This window comes from Diuraphis noxia, unplaced genomic scaffold (genome assembly GCF_037042655.1).
Source record: "Diuraphis noxia isolate RWA-SAM2 unplaced genomic scaffold, SU_Dnox_SAM2 contig0005, whole genome shotgun sequence".
In the NCBI taxonomy this organism is placed as follows: Eukaryota; Metazoa; Arthropoda; class Insecta; order Hemiptera; family Aphididae; genus Diuraphis; species Diuraphis noxia.
In genome coordinates this window covers 40,229,662-40,252,652 of record NW_028301715.1, presented here as the reverse complement: position 1 = coordinate 40,252,652, position 22,991 = coordinate 40,229,662, and the positions used below count along the sequence as shown (strand labels likewise).

The 22,991-nt window shown below is 28.7% G+C and overlaps 4 protein-coding genes and 1 long non-coding RNA gene across 6 annotated transcripts; 2 read left to right on the top strand and 3 right to left on the bottom strand.

Moving 5' to 3' along the window:
* Positions 1-1,974: 1,974 nt before the first annotated feature.
* LOC107167761 (casein kinase I-like) lies at positions 1,975-7,223 on the top strand. The gene is made up of 6 exons (XM_089229543.1): positions 1,975-2,086; positions 2,237-2,341; positions 3,369-3,538; positions 6,128-6,380; positions 6,800-6,967; positions 7,075-7,223. The coding sequence occupies exons 1-6, from the start codon at positions 1,975-1,977 to the stop codon at positions 7,221-7,223; spliced, it is 957 nt and encodes a 318-aa protein (XP_089085669.1).
* A 1,131-nt stretch (positions 7,224-8,354) lies between these two features.
* LOC149055342 (uncharacterized) lies at positions 8,355-13,001 on the bottom strand. Its single transcript, XR_016192060.1, has 3 exons — positions 12,571-13,001; positions 12,342-12,508; positions 8,355-8,561 (listed from the first exon to the last, which is right to left on the bottom strand). It is a non-coding gene; the product is annotated as an uncharacterized LOC149055342 (long non-coding RNA).
* A 1,267-nt stretch (positions 13,002-14,268) lies between these two features.
* Positions 14,269-15,878, bottom strand: LOC107167767 (isoaspartyl peptidase/L-asparaginase). The gene is made up of 4 exons (XM_015516947.2): positions 15,429-15,878; positions 15,148-15,373; positions 14,806-15,041; positions 14,269-14,690 (listed from the first exon to the last, which is right to left on the bottom strand). Exons 1-4 carry the CDS (start codon positions 15,694-15,696, stop codon positions 14,488-14,490), a joined length of 933 nt encoding a protein of 310 aa, XP_015372433.2. The 5' UTR covers positions 15,697-15,878; the 3' UTR covers positions 14,269-14,487.
* A 1,113-nt stretch (positions 15,879-16,991) lies between these two features.
* On the bottom strand, positions 16,992-19,734 carry RpL31 (ribosomal protein L31). Of its 2 annotated transcripts, none has more exons than XM_089229286.1 (3): positions 19,577-19,734; positions 19,007-19,251; positions 16,992-17,199 (listed from the first exon to the last, which is right to left on the bottom strand). In XM_089229286.1, exons 2-3 carry the CDS (start codon positions 19,228-19,230, stop codon positions 17,049-17,051), a joined length of 375 nt encoding a protein of 124 aa, XP_089085412.1. In that variant the 5' UTR covers positions 19,231-19,251; positions 19,577-19,734; the 3' UTR covers positions 16,992-17,048. The 2 variants fall into 2 exon arrangements, with proteins under 2 accessions (XP_089085412.1, XP_089085413.1); XM_089229287.1 differs by having other exon boundaries at positions 19,498-19,619.
* Positions 19,735-19,791: 57 nt separating this feature from the next.
* Rad1 (Radiation insensitive 1) lies at positions 19,792-22,991 on the top strand. Its single transcript, XM_015516946.2, has 6 exons — positions 19,792-20,254; positions 20,787-20,885; positions 20,981-21,135; positions 21,193-21,427; positions 21,499-21,705; positions 21,905-22,991. The coding sequence occupies exons 1-6, from the start codon at positions 20,147-20,149 to the stop codon at positions 21,929-21,931; spliced, it is 831 nt and encodes a 276-aa protein (XP_015372432.1). The 5' UTR covers positions 19,792-20,146; the 3' UTR covers positions 21,932-22,991.

Here is a 22,991-nt window from a genome sequence, read left to right as displayed (position 1 = left end):
ATCGAAAAATTTTCCTTGTTCGGTATAAGTACATCATTAATATTGATAATACTTTCGAATCCAATATCCTTTTCAATAACTTGCTTAAAATTTTCATGGATTCGATCTCACAAAATAAATTGTCTAATTTATTTTGAACATTTTTAATTATTCCAATATTCCAATATTTCAACTACAAAAAATCTTTGATTTTCTTATTTTAAAATAACGTACGGCAAAAATATGAATGGCTAAAGAATAAGTATCAAGAATTGGCTGAAGTAGAATTCCGGTTAAAAGCATAATTATATGTTGTGGCTGGTGTTTTTAAAATTTAAAGTACAGTCGATTCCGCTTAATAAAGACACCGATGAATAAGGATAACCGCTAATCGGGACAATTCTGCAATAAATAATTATGAAAACAAATATATAATGGTTGTAGTGTATAAACGTTCATCGCTTATATTTGGGCCACGAATCCAGATAATCGGGACATTTTCATTCCATTTTATAGCCTTATAGGATATATCCTTTTTATGTGATTTTTTTTTTTAAATGAGATAACAAAAAAATTAAAAAATACTTCATTATATATGTTTAGATATTTTTATAAATAATTATAGGGTAGGTATATATAATGCATATTTGTCTTGTATTAATAAATAGTTTATATATAATATTATGTATGTATCCACATTAATATGTAATAGTAAAAATCAGTTTTTCAACAAATTTGTCGTTCTTCTTTTTATTCGGTTTATGGGGGCAAATAACGCAAACAAATGTGTCTCAGTTAAATGGAATCGACTGTATATAATCTTACCTATATAATAGGACGGTCCAAGGTCGATAATAACTGAAATATTTGAATAGTAAGTAAATACAACCAAATTGCAAAAAATTGCACTAAACACTTTTAGATTTTAGCCCGTCCTTACATGACACGTATTTAAAACGTAGCTATACTTAGAAATAAGTTGGAGCATTAGAAGAAAAATTTCAAATGTAAAAACATCCACACCATATTTATAAACATACATAATATATCAATATAGATACATTTATGGAGTGATTTTTACTCTAGGTATACATTTTTTTTTTCGTTATATCTATATGTATTTAGTTTAGGTAGTAAACATAGAATCGTGTATAGGTACCTACTTGTGATATATATGACAATCATATTAAGATGAATTTTATTACATCCAATACCCGATGAGTAATTGCGTGCAAAGCCAAAAAATATCTTATAACATTATAACTTATAAGTGATTATACAATTATACATAACTATTACATCATCATATTATATATATATGAATTGTTCAAATTGTTTTAGATTAACATCAAAATATACCTAGCGTTTAAAATGTACGCCAGCAGGCCAGCATAGTTATTTATGTTTAAAAAACAAAGAATCAAATTTTGAAACGTTTTGTTTTTTGCGTATAACAAATTTAGAAACTTTATAATTTATTTCGATCAACATAACATAGGCAACACTGAACGTATTTTGAATTTAAACTATTGTTGCTATTCCTAAATAATTTATATATATAGTACATTATTACAACAGGCGTTTTAAAATATCATATAAAAGTTTTTAGAAAATGAAAACATTGAAAACACAAAAACTTAAACGGTCAAAGGAATCTTGTTTTCTTCTTTTGGAAAGTAAAACACAAAATTAAATATTTAAATACCATTGACTACGTTCTATATGGATTTTATTTTAGCTGATATTTTATTACCTGTATGTATAATTATAATAATTATATCAATGAAAAAATATCTTAAAATCCAATCTTATACAGGTATATCATGATAGCATAATAATTATCTAAAACGTATATAACATAGGTTATAGGTACCGTTGTCATAGGTATACTATGTGATTAAAATAATTTCATGATAAAAAATAAATATTTTTACGTTGTGTTAGAATAAAAATAATAAAAACTGTTACATCATAGTCTTATAAGTACAAATAAGTATGGACACTGATGGTGGTGATATTATTCAACTTGACGGTGGTTTACGGGGTAAATTTGTATTCGACGTTAAGAATGTTATCGGAAAAGGAAAATTTGGAACCGTCATCAAAGGTCAGTAATACATAGGTCATTAGTTCTCTACAATCTCTACCACCATGAGTCATGACTGAGTCGGTTAATTTTGTTTGTTGAAAATGGCATCGTGACTTACATTTAATAATAATTTAATAATATTATATTACGCTATATTATCTACGACAGGGAGGAATATGTATACGTTTGAAGAGGTCGCCATCAAAATTGAACCTATTCGATCTATGCATTTGCTTAAAGAAAAACAATGCTATAAGATGCTCAATGCCAATAGTAAATTTGTATTTTATTTTATATTGTTGTATTGCATTTATTATTATTATTATTATTATATTGCAATAAATTGAACTTTACAATAATAATAGAAGCAATTAAGACGAAACGTTTGGAAAATTATAAAAAAAAACCAAATAGGTAATTTATTTCAGTTATTTTCAAAAATATAATGTTTCATTTATGGTTTCTTCTATTGTGTGGCATTTAATGATTGCCATGTCATCACTACAGCGAAGACAATACTATTGTTGTTATCGATAACAACAATAATAATAATTCATACTTTTTTCTCCGGGCAAGTCACGGTGTCCGGAGAACAAGTGCCGCCATCCTCCACTCCGGGGCATGGCAGAAACCTACTGGTGCCCCAATAGAAAAACTCACCTACGTGTAATCCATTTACCGTTCCATAAACCAACAGTACCACCCTCTTCCCAATGACCTAAGTTGCCACGGGATAATTAATAAAAAAAAAAATAAAAAAAAAAATTCATACATTGAGTTACGAATAGAGTACTGAGTAATATAAAGATGATAATATACACCTATTATACCTAACATTTTAATACTATTTACATTTTACAGTATCTATTACATGCTGACAAGCTAAATAAACGAATTAAAATATTCAATCAAATACAACTAATAGATTCCAAATGAGTTACAAACTTAAAATCAAATACTGATTACTGTTAGAAATATAAATATGAATGAAAAAAGATACGTGCACAAGCAGAATACCAAGCTTGTAATGATAGGAATTGTTTATTTGAAACATTTTATAATACTAATTTACTGTTTTATTGAATGGTATACGAGTACATTCATGAGATATCGAATTTGAATATTTTTGTGTATAGGAACGTGTTTAAATAAATTCTTATCATTATCCCAGTAATCTCAATAAGATTGGACATTATAATATAGCATATATAATTTATTTTTTAAATTCTGATTAATTATATAAGAAACCTACAGTTTATTTTTTATTTATATGTATAATATTATTACCATTCGGTTTCAGTAAACGATCATACTATAGATGGATTACTCGAAATCTATTATTCTGGAAATATAGGAGTGAAATATGTGGCCATGGCTATGGAGTTGTTGGGCCCGTCGTTGAAACAGCTTTTAACACTTTGCGGGAACAAATTATCATTAAAAACCGTACTAATGATCGCTATTCAAATGGTTGGTAACAATATAATATAATAATATGTTACCTATAGACGAACATTGGAATTTACATATAAACACCATCTACATTACATTATTATAATTAAAGCATTATATCCGATCATATAATATATAAGTGCCTATAGTTATTATGCCACCACCGTCGTCGGTTTCCCAATCAATTATATATTTATACCGATTGACGTTTATCCATGACATAATTTATGTACGACTGCATGTGTTGTAAAATACTGGGTGATATATTTAACGTAAGGCGTTCGTTATTAATTATAAAAACTAAAAAGATTTTTAAAAATCATACATTAATGTTACAATTTAAAACTGTTAAAAAACACAATTTTTCTTTACAATATTCTTTCTTACTATGTGTCGTAGTTATATTTTTAAATTGTTTACTTGTTTTTTAGTGACAACATGCACTTTGAATCAGTACTCGTCCAATATGCTATCTACCACACATTTGATGGTAAGTATGCTATCTACCGTGAATATTTTATGTACCGTAATTTTGAAGTATGATATCAACACGTATTTACTATCTACAAATGTAAATTGTCACCGCTCCAATGAATGATTCGAAAAGGTCTTCAGTTGGTTTTTGTAACGATCGCCATCACTCTTCTTGAAGTTGAGATGCCGGGATAGTGATATGTTAGTCGCTCCCCGTGTTTTAATATTATATTTATTTATATAACTATAACTCATAGTTGACATAATTAATAAATAATAATAAATAAACCACATATAAACGACACAAGAAAGAGATATAATATAAAGTTATAAATATAGTATAATTTGGGCATTTGATAAAAGCTTAATCTTAATAATTTATAATATGATAAAGTATTAAAGTATGTATAATATATCCAAGTATATTATACAGCATACGGACATACGGTAGACACCATACTAAACTATCATACAATTACGATAGATAGCATTTTGTACGAGTACCCTGCTTTGAATCCCTTATTCTAAAACAAAATATTTGTTTAGTACTTTAATGAACAAAGATCGAATTTTAGACGAGTAGTTTATGAGTTATTGCTATTATCAGTATTTCAAGTTTTGATGAGAGGAGTGGAGTAGTACAATGACACTTCGAAAAATGTTGATCTACTATTCCACTTACACAAACTAAATTTTCAATTAGGACGCATTTTTCATAAGGCATAGTTAATCAATTTTTCCAAAAACATTGCTTGTAGTTATCATAATTCATAATACCTTATATTATCATATTATATATATATATATATACCTGGTTTGAAGATAAATCGTTATCGTTACGCGATTTCATAAAAATTTAAAACTCAAACGCTCAAAACATTTTTCCTATAATGACACTTCAAATTTTCTCTATAGCTATTTAAAGCAAAACTTATGGAAAACTAAGTGTTGAACTTTTTAACCTTAGATATAAATACAAACAATTTTATGAATTTTTACCTACAAAATAATTTGCAAATATTCATGGTTTTGAAGGATTTTTGTCAATATTTTAACTTCAAATGCTAATTAAAAAAAATTGTGCCTATATATTCTTATAATTTTTTAATCACTGTAAGAATAACTTATGAGGAACTTTGTATTAAATTTTCAAGTATTTTTATTGGGCCAAAAAAATTTGATATATTTTTGACACTCGCTACTCGCTACTCACCTAATTTTTTTTTTTTATGGATTTTAAGAACCAATAAATACGAATAATGTATTATAAATTACAGAATATTATAATAAATGCAATATAAGTGGATCATATAAATTCAACAAGCATGCTCAGTCATCCACACACCCCATTTTTTCTTCTTCAACAATTAACTTATTCAAAATCTGATTTTTGGAGTTTTTAAATATAATTAAAAATTATATAGTACAATTTGCGCGATTTTTTATAATACTTAAGGTGTGGTAATACCAAATTCTGTTTTTCAAATGAGAACCTCTCTTTTTCCGTAAATTAAATTAACTAATGGATAATTTTTTTTTAACTGTTCGTGTAAGTACCTATAAGACTAAAACTAACTCAAATGTGAAATTGCATTTTCTGTTATTAAAATTTATATACGAAGGATAATAGTAAGTACTTGAAAATGGTTTTACAAAAACGTAAAATAGATATTAATAGATGTAATATTGGATCTAGTATATTTTATTATACATGGATCTATTTTTAAACATTATATAGATACTGTATTAATAAATGTATTAATTCAATTACTAAAACTTTCAAATCATCATTTATATTCGACATATATTATCCAAACCCATTAAATTATGAAGCTAAACAATTCAAAAACTATACTATTTCGAATTATAATTATGAAACGAAAAATGTACAGAAAAAATATCTACTAAATGATTTACAACATAAAACGGGATTTTCATTTAAAAACAGAAGTGCATTATTAAAAAAAAAGAGGTGATTATACTTAGTGAATCGTCCAGTATATATATTGCATGGTGTCTGGTAGGGACGATTTTTCCATCGTGAGCGTCACCCTGCAGCTGCGTTTAACGAAATGTTTGATCGTAAGTACAATCAACATAATAAAATATTAAAAATTAGCAATCGTTTCACAGATATCTAGAATTGAATACGTCCACCACTGCAAATTGATTCACAGAGACCTAAAACCAGAAAACATATTAATCGGACGACCGAGGCAGACGTTGCCGTTCAAGGAGTCAGAGGAGGACATAATATACTTGATCGACTTTGGAATGGCCAAACCATACATTGACAAAGCCACCAAAAATCACATACCGTACAATACAGAAGTTGGCATATTTGGAACCTATCAATTCATGAGTGCCAACAGTAATTTAAGCATAGGTAAAAAATGAAGTTAATGCGTGTTACATATACACATTATATTATTATATTATACTATTATAGCTAATAATATAATATGATGATTAACAGTGCTTCAATATAGAAGTTAAACACTGTTATCTTTTAAGACTTTTAATAACAACATTTTGTTTTACCAAAATATTTTAAATGATAAGCATTTCAACCTATCGTTTTATAAAAAAAAGTATTTAAATGTATTACTATTATTATCCACGCAGTAAATAACGATAAACGACATTTATTACATGATGATAAAAAATGCTATAAAATATTCGCATTTCAATTTTAATCAATGCTACTAACCTTTCCAATATTCACCAATATTATGTTGGTAGATGATAAATTACCTACCTACATATCTATATAACAACGTGTATATGCTTAAACCGTATATGCAGAACAAAGTCGCAGAGACGATTTGGAATCTCTTGGATATGTTCTACTGTACTTAGTCAACGGCACGTTACCTTGGATGAAATACTTAGAGGAAGACTATTTTCATGTGAAAAACTGTGGAGATTTGAAAAAAGAAATCACAACGAAAATTCTTTGTGCCGATTTACCGGGTAGGAGATATAAAATAGTAATATAAAAATTATCTAATTTTTTCATATACTGATATACTTATTTTTATAACATGAGGACTGATAATTTTTATTTTATATATATCTAGAAGAGTTTGCCAAATATTTTGATTACGTAAAAAAATTGGAATTCTTCGAAACTCCCGACTACGATGAGCTTATAGATCTGTTTCAAACCGTTTACAAACGCGAACAATTTCCTGATGACAATTTATTCGACTGGTCTACTGCATTATAGATTTATAGCCCAACACAGCAACACCATAGGTATACATCATAAATCATAATAACAATACATAGTCACATAATATTATAGTGGCAATATGTTTTAGGTATAGGATCATATTGATATTAAGTAAAACCAACACCGGACCTATTAGTAGAAATTTAATTTCTTCTCTAAAAATATATTATTAATTTTTTTAAATATTTATTTTTAAATATTCACAAAAAATGATTGGGAAAATCAACGAACCCTGTTAATTTATAATCGCACTGTATTTGCGTATAAATATATTAACCGTAAATAGTAAATGTACTTATAATTAAGTATTCTTATATATTTATATATTGTGTCTTCATATAAAACTCGATATAGTGGCTTGGTGAGGCGCGGTCGTATGCCAATTTGCGGAAACGCACTGAGCGTACGTACCGGCCGCAGTTGCTAGCTCCCGGATGGGTGACCACCCGGGATTTTTAGCAACATATCCTTGCCACACATACACAAACACGTGTTACAACCCTACCCAATTAAAAACCTACAAACAAACATACAAAAATAATCCCTACCGTACCACCCCACACCCAATGGCCTATGTTGCCGCGGGTTCTCCTTACAAAAAAAAAAAAAAAACTCGATATAAAATATTTATGGTAAAAATATAGGCTGAGGGTGAGTTGCGGCCCGACCTTTCATTTCCGGTGTTGGAGACCGGTGAATTCCAGCCCGATAATATTTTAGGTATAGGTTAGTTGCGGCCCGAGTAATTATCATTACATATGTACCTTACTTATATAATGTATATTATATTATATACCTAATACCTATTACCTGTGTACCGTATAAACGAAATGTTCAATACGTATAGGAAGTTATATTTTTGTATATAATATGATAAAGATAATATAGATCGTTTTATCGTATTATCTGCCATATTATATGACTTACATTATGAATGCTTTGATTTTTTTTTTGACATTATTATCATAATATATTACACCAATTATATTATATTCTATAATTTTATGAATACTTTTATTTTATTTACGACCAATATTAATATAAGTACGACAATTTATACTAGAAAATACCTACATAATATTGTGATGTTTATATACTATTACTATACATTTATAGGCGTATAGTATATAATATATACATTATTGTATGGCCGCAATTCGTACGTACCTTTCATAAACCCGGGACGCAACTCGTACGTACCTCTCATAAACCCGGGCCGCAACTCGTACGTTATGGGTTAGGGCCGCAACTCACCAACACTGAAAATATAACATGCATATCACATTACCCTGCACCGGACCCGCGGCAGTCATTGTTCTTTTCTACGAAAACCTATGGAAAATACAAAAATATAATAACGACTTGTGTGTAATGTATTATATATATAGTGATTTCGTGGTTATACAGTAGTAAAGGGGATAGACGATAGTTGTCATTTAAAAAACAAACTTTGTATCTTCATTATCCATAGTAAGGAATAAGGATGAGTCCCATGTAGCACAAGAAATCTCAAGAATATCACCCTGTATACCCTAGTAATAGCCTCATATTATATGTGTATTTCATTTCTTTTGAACATTTTGTTTTATTTTGTATTTACCATTTTATCTATCCTCCTGAGGCCCAATGCCCATTATAATGGACAATTATTATCACTGATTTAGCGCCCAAGCTTAATTTAGTTTTTGTATTTTTATAAACCCGTTGTCCATTACAGTGGACATTTTCTCTTATCCCCACAAAAGCCCGCCAATTTTTCTTTGCTTATCTTATACTTCTATCAATATAACCTTAAACTAGTAATAATTTGGGAGGAAAAACATGGGTTTGATAATTTTTTTAAATGTCCATTGAAATAGACATTGGGATTGTAGTACTACAAAATAGAAATACGTGATGGGCCTCAGGAGGCTATAGCCTATATTGCTATGGTATATAGATATCTACGCGGCTGCATTGAAACATTTATATAATTTATTGGAATATATTGTATGATGTATACCGCAGCACAGCTCAACCAATCGTTTGACATTTACTCTTATAATATAATATCTGTATACAGGTAACAAATGTACAAACAAAAACTATAGATATGTAGTATATAAAAAGAGAGACAGATTATATAGATATATTATAGGGAGTGGGAGAAAAAGTGAATATGTGAGAGAGAGACACAAACAGAATGGAAACTGACAGACATTTTAGAAAATATTGTTTAATATTTATGCAAATAATATATCGAACGAATACTTACAACTACCTAATAATTGTCTATACAACACACATCTATAAATATTGAAGAATACAAATTTTATAAGTGCTCGAATAGGCAACATTATATATTTAAGATAATACCTATATTATGGTTTCACTTATGTCTGTCTTTCATATCAGCATATTTTGTACCACCTATTGGGACCAATGGGACCATTTTCTTGGAATTCTAGTCTAGTCTTTCGAACTTATTTTACATTTATCATAAATACACTCACTAGGACTTATACTCAATGCAAACATAGTAGCTAAACAAAATTCCGAAATTATCTTCATATCAAAACATAATGATATATACCTCACTAATCGTAATCATTTATACCAACTATAACATCCAGCAACCTATAACAAAAATGCATACCTACAACCAAAGAATACGTTAGACAAAAATATATCATACAAGTGCAGCGAGGTACAATTTACCTATAGGTATACCTTCATTTTAACGTATAATCACAGAATAGATTCTGTGGTATAATAACATTCGTGATATCTCAGTGGAAGATATGAGTACTAAAAACCCAGATACTTGTCACGTTCTACATTTTATCTTTGTAAACTAATTGAACTAATAAATCATTACCAATATAGAATAATATAGGTAATGCACAACCATCATGACTTTAAGACATTATATTTGTATAACAAAAACACATCAGAAGTGTACAGTCTGTAGTACTCTGTACAGAATATAGTGCACGGGTTGACTTCAAGCTCAAGTGACTTATCTTTGAAACGATTGGATTCAAACGACTGTATACTTAGGCCATCAATGTTCCCCAACCTTATTTTTCCACGCCCCCGTTGTAAATTTTCAAAAACCCCTCTCCCGAATCAAATTAAAAAGCATCGTTGGTTGGAGAGCATATTTTATAATTTAAATCTATAGTAATATTATGGCTACTAAAGTAATTTATTACACTTTTAGTAATACTCTAAATTCTAATACTAATACACATAGGCGCAAATAGACAAATTATTTTGGGGGGACTAAAGCCCTTCCTATAATATTTTCAAAAAATTATATATTCCCAGTACTTACTAATTAATGACTTTTGAACTGGGGGGACTTAGTCCCCCCAAGCCCCCACCTATTTGCGCCAATGCTAATACATTAGATTGAATTAATGGTCTGCCGAAAACATTGTATTTGAAAATGTCATTGCGTGTGTAAAATATAAAAACATACGTTAAAAGTTTCAAGTTTCCAAGAAGACAAGAATAATATTTTTGAATTACAATAAAATCACAAAAAAATTTTGACAAAAATCGGTTTTTCATAAAAAAAAAATGATGGATAAATAAAGTGGATATTATTCTATTGAGAGGGGATATAAATGATTCAGCAGGCGTCATTAAAAACCAGTCAGAGTGTCAGTACAGACTTAACCCCTGAATTATATAGGAAATAACTAATCAAGTATACATTTTAACAATTAAATAAATTCCATAAAACATTCCAATAGAACAAGTCATGCGTAGCATATATTATTATATAATAAGTATTATATATATCTAGCGGAAAACAGCTATATAGTGGTGTGTGCTGAACTGCAGCAGTTTTGATCTTATGAGACTGCAAGACAAAAAAGTAAGAACCTACCAACCCTGGATATTATACTTATGGATTTTTCGTTCAGTATTTTTTGTTACAACAAAAAACGACATTGTTATACAATTTGATATATATATTTGTATTTTTAACATTTACCGAACAAACCAACTCATTTTATACGTGAGCTGGTAATTGCCACGAATAAATCTTCTCCGTCACGCCACACTGATACACTTGGCTCGGCCGTGACGACAAAGGAACGGATACATAATATTATTCCGACGGCGTCGGGAACCGAATCGAGTGGTGCGCGCGCGCGGGTGGGTATGTGTGTGTGTGTAATGTGCATACATATATACACATGTATATATATATATATAGGGGACTACCACCACACGCCCCGCCCCAATGACTAAAAGCTATCCAAATCAAAGAAACCGACACGAACTTGCAGAAACACGTCATAAATAATATTATACACGCACAAAACATACAGTCGTAGAATAAGTCGTAGTCGCCTCCAACGCTGTCAGCGTCATGTGCCTGCGTAACCATGGCGAAAACTTATTTGCACAAATCCATATTTCTACCTACACCACACCCGTACGGTCGGTTACTCGCACATACCATAACATTATAGTATAATTTATATAATATACAATATATCTTTCTATCTATATAATATTTTTGACGAGTTATTTTTTTTTTGTCACTCACTTAATTCCGTACGCAGTGGTGACAACATTCGATTCCCAATTTAAAACCTCACACTTCGCATGGGACATAGATTAGGATTTTTTTCCTGGTTCAGCGCATTTTTTTCCGTTCAACCGAATTTTAATTCTATAATTTAAGACTTTAAATATTAAAATTGAATTAAACAAATTTAAGGTTCATTTTAAGGTAGCTCGACTGCAGTGAGCTTCCCTTTTCACCGCCTCATCATTGTCATCCACCCTTCAAATTTACACACTGTACATATTATATTAGATCGTAAATTTTCATTAAATGTTATTTTATAAAAATTAAAAACTTTAAATATACAAGTATAAAATATTTTTAGTAGGTATAACTAAATATCACCTACGTATGATATTTAAAAAAAAAAGTAACACGATGTCACGATGATACCGCTCTCTACTCTGCTGTACTGCAGTACCTACAGTACCTAACCTATAGGTTTCAAGAAATGGTCACTGTAATGGCTGGTATTTTAGACCCAACGTTACACCTACCTATATGTTTTATGGTCTAAATTACAATTCTTATTTCTAACTACCTACCTGAGGACTGAGATGTCAACGTAGCGACCGTTTTCCATCATTGCTAAATTTCAATAACGCACCAATCTCTTAAGAGCCGACCGTCGATAGTATCTTGGTGTAAAATTGGACATAAGACCAACCTGGTGGTCACATTAATCATCTAACTCCAACAAGCTTATCGACGCCTAAAGCGATACTGTTTTCTATTTTAAGCAGGAAATCAACTTTAGAGAAAAAAATGTCTTACTTATCTACAAGCAAATAGGTACTGCACCCTTTGTTTATTTGCGTTTGTCCCATTTAGGGAACTCACTTCAGAAAACTTAAAATATTTCAAACCAACGCCTTGAGAACAATGACAAATAGTCCATGGTTTGTAAGGAACCTGCAAAATATTCACAAAAACTTCAAAATCCCATTTCTACAAGGCCATATTAAAAATTTGGTCAATAGCTTCTTCAGAAGTCAAACGGATCAATGTACCTACTACCAACTTAACATAGCCACATGGGAGATGGTACCATCGCTCCTACACCGCCTTAAGGTGGATTTCCACTATACACGTTCACGTAAATTCTTTGCTGTGATTGGTTGATTAGGTAAGGTAACCACACGATTAACCACGTTACCGGACATAGATGAATATTTTACGTGTACGCGACACACGAGTATAGACAGTGGGAACACGCCTTTCGATGTGGTTACCGTAACGACCTAATTGTTTAACCAAGCGATTAACACTATACAGTATACCGCTATAAATAAGTCACTATCTGAGAAAGTGAAAATTAAAAATCTTTATTTTGGTCAGTGACTATGTTGAACCTGAAGTCCTGAATCCGAGTAACAGATAATATTAAGATTGGTTTATACATGTTTAAAGCGGCCCTCACACGGTCAATATTATTGGTCGCGTCACGTGAGGAATGATTCACTGCCACTATGGAAAAACAATACTAAATTACTAACGCTGATGAAAAAATTGGACATCGAACCTTCAGTATTTATTTATTCATAATGATATTGCCCCGCGTGGTTTATAAAGACAGTTCATCATTGATCACTGATGAGATGAGCCATGGCTGACGAAAATTAAAATACGTGTGCAAGTGAATCCCGAAATTCACAAATCCTGTGCCAAATACTGAGTATTTACGTTAATTAATGCTTACTGTCTGAGAACTATATCGTCAATAATAATGACCGTGCGAAGGCCAATTAGTGTAAAATGTATTTTAGTGTACAAGCACTATAAACACTAAACACGTATTGGCATAGGATCAACGTTCGAGGCCAACCACAGTGGTTATTGATGATTTTTATTTTTGTGATTAACTGTTAGAATGGCCGCCGCCATTACATATTAATATGATGAAAATAATAATAATATAAAACGCCAAGAGATTATCATCTTCATAAAATTTAAAATTTAAATAGTTGATGATTTAGTATTTAGATATGTCGAAAAATAAAAGTATATTGTTGTAATGTTTGCTAATTCGTGTATGTATTCTGCAAGAGCTTTACAAAATAATTGTTCACGAATCACGAGAGATAAGAGATACCTTAGACAATATTTCAGAATCTATAACTATTTTATTTAATATAATTTTTGAAGATAGCATTATGTATTAACATATAAAAAAAATATTACTATTCATATATTTGAATAAGGTGGATAAAAATAGGACTATTGTCTTAATTCTAACTCTATTTGGATGTCAAAACCTACTAATTTCCATTTATTCTTTAAACATAATAATTGTATTAAAGCAATCAATATTAACTGTAAATCTGTAATGCTGTAATACCATTCTAAAATTAGTTCTCTATTTTTGACATTTGAAAGCCACTATCTATATACCTAACCTAACCACATTTATTAAATGCGTACATTTTAGATGCAATAATAAATAAGTAGTTACCAATTTTATAAATAGTTAGGTTATGGTTGTCAATATTGTAATTAATCGTTAAAATTATTAATTATTATAATTATGTGTACTTCATTGTAAAATAACGAAAATATTTACATTAATATTATTTATGGTTATAATAAGATTTATAAAAATTAGTACATTACACATTACACTATTTAAAAAACAATTTATACGTATAAAACGTATTTAGTAAAATTTGGTTCTGTAATCTGATTAGTTTGGTTTTACAGCTCAACTGTAAACTGTTGACCTTTTTTGATTCCATAGTAAATGATTCCATTTTTCAAGAAGGCCCATGCCATTTTAGGAGAAGAAAAGCCAATTCCGACCTCCCCATTTTTGGAAATAACAATAGCCCCAGCACTGCCACCTACACGGCCTGACATGCCATCACACGCTTTCTGAGCTGCAATGTTTGGAATTTCGCCTAAATAATATAAAATATATTAATACTATAATATTAAGGGTAAATTATACAGTTAACTAAATAAGTAAAACATATTATTTTTAATTATAGAATTATAGAATACAATAATTTGTACCGTTTTCCAAATTTTGCATTATCCTTTGGGCCAAACAATAGCGCATTATGCTATCACCGTGGCCAGTGGTTGAAATAGTGCCCACGGTATCATCACAGTAACCACCAGCACCAACAACAGGTGTATCACCAACTCTACCTGCCATTTTGCCAGTGATTCCTCCTGTTGAAGTACATGAAACCATATGCCCGCTGTTTCCATCCATACCAATAGCACCAACAGTGCCAACACCTCCACTAAAAAACATAGTAAATTATATATATATAAATATATATATATATATATATATTTTCACAAAAAAAATTTCTGTTTATAGACATTTATTTATTATTATATTATTACTGTCCAATTTCAGTTGTAACGGGTTCACTACCAGATTTCAAAAAATTTTCCAAGCCTATTCTTGCATCATTTGTTATCAGATAATCATCACTGACGGTTTCAAATCCCATTTTTTGAGCAAACTCATTAGCACTTGCACCCATTAAAAATACGTGTAGTGTGTTTTCCATAACTTTTCTAGCCAGTGCTATTGGGTGTGCAATGTTTCTTACACCAGTAACACTTCCTAGAATCAAACAACTTTAATACAATATATTTAATAGATAATGTATATTTCTTACCAGCCTTCATGTTTTTTCCTTCCATAATAAGAGCTTCCATTTCAATTTCGCCTTTTAGATTTAACACTGATCCACGGCCCGCATTGAATGCTGGTTCATCTTCCATATACTCAACAGCAGCTTGACATGCATCCATAATAGATGATGTTTTTTTATAGGTTTCATAAGCTTTTCTGAGAGCAGTTATAACTCCATCAAACTTTGGTTGGTCCCGGTTGTCAGGTATATTTCCTGCTCCACCATGCACAACAATGACCGGTTCAGACATTATATTAATTGTTTACCAAAAATAATTTTAAATGCAATGATTTGAATGATTTTATATAAATTGCATTAACACTCAATGTTACAAACTAGATTTGAATTTTATCTATATAGAATATAAGTGCAATAGTATTTTTGTACTTTGGAGTAATCAAATTATATTATACTACAATATACGTATATAATAATCTGCTTAACTGTTTACCATTTACTTAACACTAATAATGCAATAAATATTAAATACAAATAAGTTTAACAAGTGTTTTTTATCTCTTATCAATTAAACAGTGAAATTGATTATTGGCTTTTATAAATATTAAGAAATATCTTATAATATATTATTGTCTATGCTATTAAATTTACTCATTGAACTAAATTCATTTAATTACCCATTCAATTCTGTATATTTAGTACACGGAATATGATTCATATTATATTACTTATATTTAAATGTTTTACAAAACCATACTCTTAGGCTGTAGATAATAAATATACTTGATACAGTATTACATTTAAAGATTTTGAAAGTCTAATACCTGTTTTATAGTTATAAATTATTATACTGTATATCATTGTGGTATAATCACAGATTAATATAATCTGTGGTATAATACTATACTACACCTAAGCACATTTATGATAAAATCAATATTAAATATTTACATGTACATTGTATTTACTTGTGGGCATTGCTGTATTTAAACATTTTCAGCAGTAGGGAAATAAATCTAGTTTTATAGTCTCCGAAAATAAGTTAATTTCTTAAAATGTAAGATAGAACTATGATTTTGTTGGAGGGGGGGTTAATTCATCCATAATGCTAACACTGCAGATTATAATAGATTAGACAGCTGACAGACAATGTAGTAACTAGTAGCATAGATCATACTGAATATAAAATTAACAAAAAAATATCAAACATCCATTGGACTATTTATAACTTCCCTGAATTAAACTCTTCACTATTAATGCAAAAAAAAAATAAATATATTATATCTCTTATTTCTGACTAAGTAAAACACTTTTTACCTTTCAAATCATTATACTATTTTTGCTTGTATAATTATGTTTTTCAAACATATTTTAGTACTTCTCAGAATCAAATCTTTATAATATGTATACTTCATCATACTACAATACCAATGAGGCAAAGGGCAATCTTTTTGCTTTACTGAGGATTTAATATTATTAACAGAAGATAGAACAACTGCCTTCCTCTGCTGTGTGTATCAACACAAGTATTAAAAAGGAAATAGCAAATTATTGATCAGATAAAAAGTAATAAAATACACGGTAAAATATTAACAATTTATCATTTTATACTTATTTATTATCAAAGACAAAGTGTTTACAAGTTTATTCTTCGGTTCCGTCAACATTTTCCGTACCCAATTTTTTGAATGTAGGTACATTCACCCAGGTAACCAAAGTGTATAACTTGTGTGGTGAATCTTCATCGTCATTTCGTCTCCTTGCTAATTGTACACGAATGCGAAATGGTACACTTCTAAAAATTAAAAAAAAAAAAATATTAGAGAAAATAATTTAGTAAGTATCAACTAAGTAATATTATCATAATGTAACTAATTTATTCCCGAATTATTTAAGTAGAAACAAATATCTACAAGGTGATTTTTAAGTAAGCTCATCCTATTTTATGGCTATATTAAAATTCAGATTTTTGGAATTTTTAAATACACTTGAAGACCATTAATTATACCACTGAAGGATGATGTTGTGACAATACGAACTTCAGTTTTTGAAATAGGACCCTCCCTTTCTTACTTTTGATTAATAAACAATTTTTTTTTGTATTTTGATGTACCCAAATCAAAATTCAAGCTTTTAATTTTTAAGCCATGTTACTACTTTGTGCTTTAATGGTAATATGTACATGGTTATGGGTTAAGTAAATAGGGAACTAAGAAGATTCTAAAAAGTTAGCAATTACTTTTGATTTATCAATATTAATAATTTGTAAAAATAATCCAAGTATAATAAATACTACCAACATCAAAAAGTAACATTACATATGGTTTTTATTGTAATAAAATCATGGTATAAGGATTATTATCCTTAGTATAAAAATTTTATTAACTCTGAAACTACCTACTCATAAGAATTTTTCTTTAGATACATCAAAATTTTCAAAAAAAAAATATCTGCTAAATAATTTTCAATAAAAAAAGAGGGTTCTCATTTGAACAGACATTGATATCACCACAGAATATTCTATGAGTAGTACAAAAATCTTCAGAAATTTGAAAATATGGTCTTTAAGTCTAAATAATTTTTAAAAACAGAATTTGAATTAATGTACTGTTAAAGGGAAAAATTGAAGTGAACATGCTTATAAAATCACATAGTAATAAAAATATATTTAACTGTATACCTATAATATAATAAGAGACATTTAAAATGTTCTATGTACAAATACTTTTTCATTAAATATCACACTAAGAGTTAAAATTTGATAACAAATTAGATACTTTTATTTTCATAAGTAATCTTAGTCCTTTATAATCTGATTTTTACATATCAATACATTTTATAACAGCTAATTAATTTGAATTCACATGTATAGAAAAATTGGAGTTAACATTTCGATATGAAATTGATTTTAGTTATTACTATTTCAATTTCTAAATGACAAACACATTGATGGATACCTCCAAATAGCAAGCATTTGTTAAATAAAAGACTACTAACTAAAAAAATTCTCAGTAGTGAAATGCATAGTATTTAGAGGTTCCACCATACATATTTGTCAAACTTTAGTTTCAGTTTAATTTAATAAATAAATGTAGATACAGTAGTTCTATATTATACATAGGTTTAACCTATGTCAATATTTATTTCTAGAAAATTAGATTTAGAGGTTGTTACTAGAAAAAATTAATCAAATAAAAGGTTATCTTCGCAAATATAAAACATAATATGTTAATACTTACTAGAAACATTAAGCACATACCTACTAACTACATTTAATTCCATTTTTTTTTTTTAACTAACCTGACAATTTAAAGTTTAAAAGAAAAATCTTGATTGTAATGTGACTATTTAATAATTGAGCTTTTATTTGCTATCCATATCTACACCAAAAATATATCAGTTTAAACTATGTAACATATTACCCTGGTGACATTGATAACATGATAAATAAAACCAAACACTAACATTAAATGTACTATAATAATAATATAATATAACATACTATATAATTTTTTTAAGCAGTTATCGAATATTAAAACAAGATAAACCAATAGTTAATAATATAACACAAATCAGCTAACAAACTAAAATATTTTACGTACCTAATTCCTTTGGACCAGACGAACTTGTTCAACCTAGTGTCAATGCGCACATCTTGTGTGCCCATTTGTTGGGTTGCAAATTTGCGGATTTCTTTAATCGCGCGAGGGGCTCGCTTCTTGAAACCAATGTTTAAAAGCCTCTTGTGCATGTTAATGGTGTACACACGAGTAACCACCTCATTGATCGCCGATTTGCGTTTTCGTTCCCTAGTTAATTTGGCCATCTTATGATTTCGTCTGCAAGACTATAACAGAACACATAGATAACATTAACACAAATTTAGAATCTTTCTCATCGATCACCGAACAACTCAGATTGTTTGGACGATATTTCGACAAGGATTGGTAATAAACTATTGATAAATGGATACATAATATGTACACAATCGAACAGAAACGACCGCGAGTACTATTTTAACATCAAATAAAAAATGTTATTTATTGAGAATAAATAGAAAATTTCAAAAGTATATAGGTATTTATTATATTACCCTAAACACTTCTCAGCAATAGACAAGTAATAATAAAGTTTTAGTCAAAGGATTGAGTTGGATTAAAAATTTGACTTACCCGAGTCAGACGAGACAGAACGTCAGAACGAAGGATAATTTGCTAAAGAGACGAATTGTTTACAAAAATCTTTGTACATTAACCTACAATGTTGATTAGCACATTTTACAGGCACGTCGACAATACAAAAATAGGCTTGGTCACACTGAAATCACTGATAACAGTAGATAAAAAACTGATAAAATATTATGATTACCCAAATATGAAATAATAAATATGGATGAGATCTTAAATATTAAAATTTTTATTTTTATTTATATTTCATTATAGACTGCATATTATTATTATAATAGTCTATATAATTTATACGAATATTTAATTTTTGATTTATGAGTATAATATATACATACGTATTTATATGTGATCTAAGCCTGCCAAGACTAACGTCTGACTTAATCCAACTAAATTTGAGTTTTGACGATGGTTTCATAAAAACTGGTTTATGAATTATTAAGTTTGCTAAAAATAATATTGTTTTATGCGTTTTCATTAAACCTTAGTAGAATCGTATTATTTAAATATAAATGTGATTCCAATATTTCATTAAAATATATTATTACAGTCATTAATATGGATGTTGATGATAATGATTCATTTGAAGAGAAGTATTTATTAGTCGCTAAAGCTGACAATGTCAAACACATTTCGTCTTTGTTGAGGGCTGTTAATTTTAAAGACGTGAGTTGTTTTCTACATTAATATATTATAATGATAATCTTAACCTTTTTCATCTGCATTTTATAGCTTATAAATCGTATAATTCCACTATCAATAATTATTACTCCTCCAAACTAGTTTATTTACTTAACAAACACAATAAACTGAATGCATTAAATTAGGTATCATCGAATTATTGTATTATTAGTTAGTAAGTGGCCAAAAAATTATAATTGTTTTGAGTGAGTACATAATTCTATATATGGAAGTGTTGTAGAGTTCTAAGTTCTGACAATAGGAGGATTAATGGGATGGAAGTAAAAAACTAAAAAGTGAATTGTTTCTTGTATAAAATCTAGGAAACATAATGATATTAATTAGAGTACAGAATTGTCAGTTAAACTTTTAAGAATGAGATTAATTAAATAAATATAAGAAAGTTAATAGTGGAGTATTCCTATGAGTAGTTAGCTCATAATGCAATTAAAAAAATACTCTGTAACATTACTTAATAAGAACAAGAAATTTTATTATACAATTATGCTGTTGTTAGGTTGGTGTGTGTTTTGCAACCGAACATGGTTTGAAAATTGTGGTAGAAGATTCCAAATGTGTACAAGCAAACACGTTTATTGGCAGTGAAATATTTCAAGTATGTTATATCTAATTAATGTACTTTTTTCCTTTGTTGAGTATAAGATGTAGAGATTTTAAATGATTTAATATTAAATGTAATTTCTTTTATAGGAATATCACCTTAATGATGATACGGTTGCCTTTCGTGTTGATCTCAATACTTTAATTGAATGTCTAACAATCTTTGATGGGTGTTCAACTAATCCTAGTTCCACAACTGCTTTAAAGTTGACATACAAAGAATATGGTTCTCCAGTGAAATTATTGTAAATGTCTATAAATTAAAATAAAATAGCAATTAATAATTTGTATTTTAAACTTAGGTTAGAAGAAGGTGGAATCATTACCGACTGTTCGTTGAGAACAATGGAAGTGTTTGATATTTTAGACTTTAGTATACCAGCAGAATCGACTACCAGTAAAATTATATTAAGGTCCTCAGATTTTAAAGACATTCTTAGTGATATAGATAGCACATCTGATTACGTTGAATTTACATTTTCTGAAGAGCCGCAGTTTTTTAAAATTTTAACTTCTGGAATTGCAGGAAAATGTAGTGTAAGTCTAATGCACTAAAATACAAATTATATTGATTATTGCAAGCAATCAAATGTTTGTTATTTTTTTAGGTTGAGATACCATCTAAAAGTGAAATAATGGAGCAGTTTGTTTGCAACACGTCAATTACTGTCAAATATAAATATAAACAGATTAAACCTTTTTTAAAATGTATGAACATATCACAAAAGACATTGATACGAACAAATGAGGAAGGACTGTTGTGTTGTCAATTCATGGTGCAAGTGGACAGCCATACTTGTTATTTAGAATATTTTGTGAGTTTTGTATTTGTAATATCTTACATTTAACATTTATTTTTCCTTTTATTACTATACAATAAAATCTCAATAAAAATATTTTAGAAATTAGTCATATTGTTATAACTGAATACTATATGAAAATAGTTAACACCCAATTGACCTAAAATATTTAGATAGAAAATTTTATCTAATTTATTCAAATGTTTTGTTTCAGTGCACACCAATTGTAGATGAAGACTGATGCATAAACTTTAGATACGAAACATATTTTGTTATTTCATAACTCACTACTATTGATTGTTACTTAATTTTATTAAATATATTACAACTTAAAATCTAAAAACTAATGAAAAATTGAATTTAGTTATACAGGATGATTCATTTATGTGGCTATTTATCTTGAAAATAATTTTTTTTTTTTTAACTTTTTAATTTATTTTCACCCTAATATTTATTGGTGAGATTACTATCAACTTCTCATTTTCAAATGGTAACATAATGTCATGAATTAATAAAACCATTTTTTTTATAAAATTTTTAAAATTTTTATATTTCGCTGATTGGTTTGTGAGATACAGCTCATTTAAGGTTTGGTATTTTTTTACTATTTTTCCAATAATTGCAAAGACCAAGAGCTAGTGATGAATTCGATATCATTGAATCCAAGGTAACAAAATAAATCCAATTAGTCAATGAGTAACTAAAAAAGTACAATAGTAATTTTTAATTAATTGTTATTTATTTTGTTGTCTTGGATCAGTGATATCAAATTTATCAAGAGCTCCTGGTCATTACAAATATTGGAAAAATAGTAAAAACCACCAAACTTTAAGGTGCTGTATGTCACAAACCTTAAACCAATCAACGAAAAATAAAATGTTAACAGTTAAATTTATGAAAAAAAAATGGTTTTATTAATTCATGACATTTTAATTGTATGTTACTATTTCAAAATCAAAAGTTGATAGTGATCTCACCGATAAATTTAAGAGTGAAAAAAAAATTAAATATTATACGGGTTTAGAAAACATAAACCAAAAAGTTTTTTTAAAAAATGTAATACTTTTCGAGGTAATTAGTGTAGGCAGTGTTGTAGGGTATCCTACGTACAGGACACTATGACCGAAAGGGTTAAATGGATCACTACTATGTATATTGTTCTATAATTATATTTCTATGAAAAATGTTAATTGTTGTGTATATTATATTATTTATTTTATATTTTGTTCCATGAAAAATCTTATTATTTTTTCATTTTTGTATTTATAGTATTAGTAAACACCTCCGTTTTAGATAGTAAA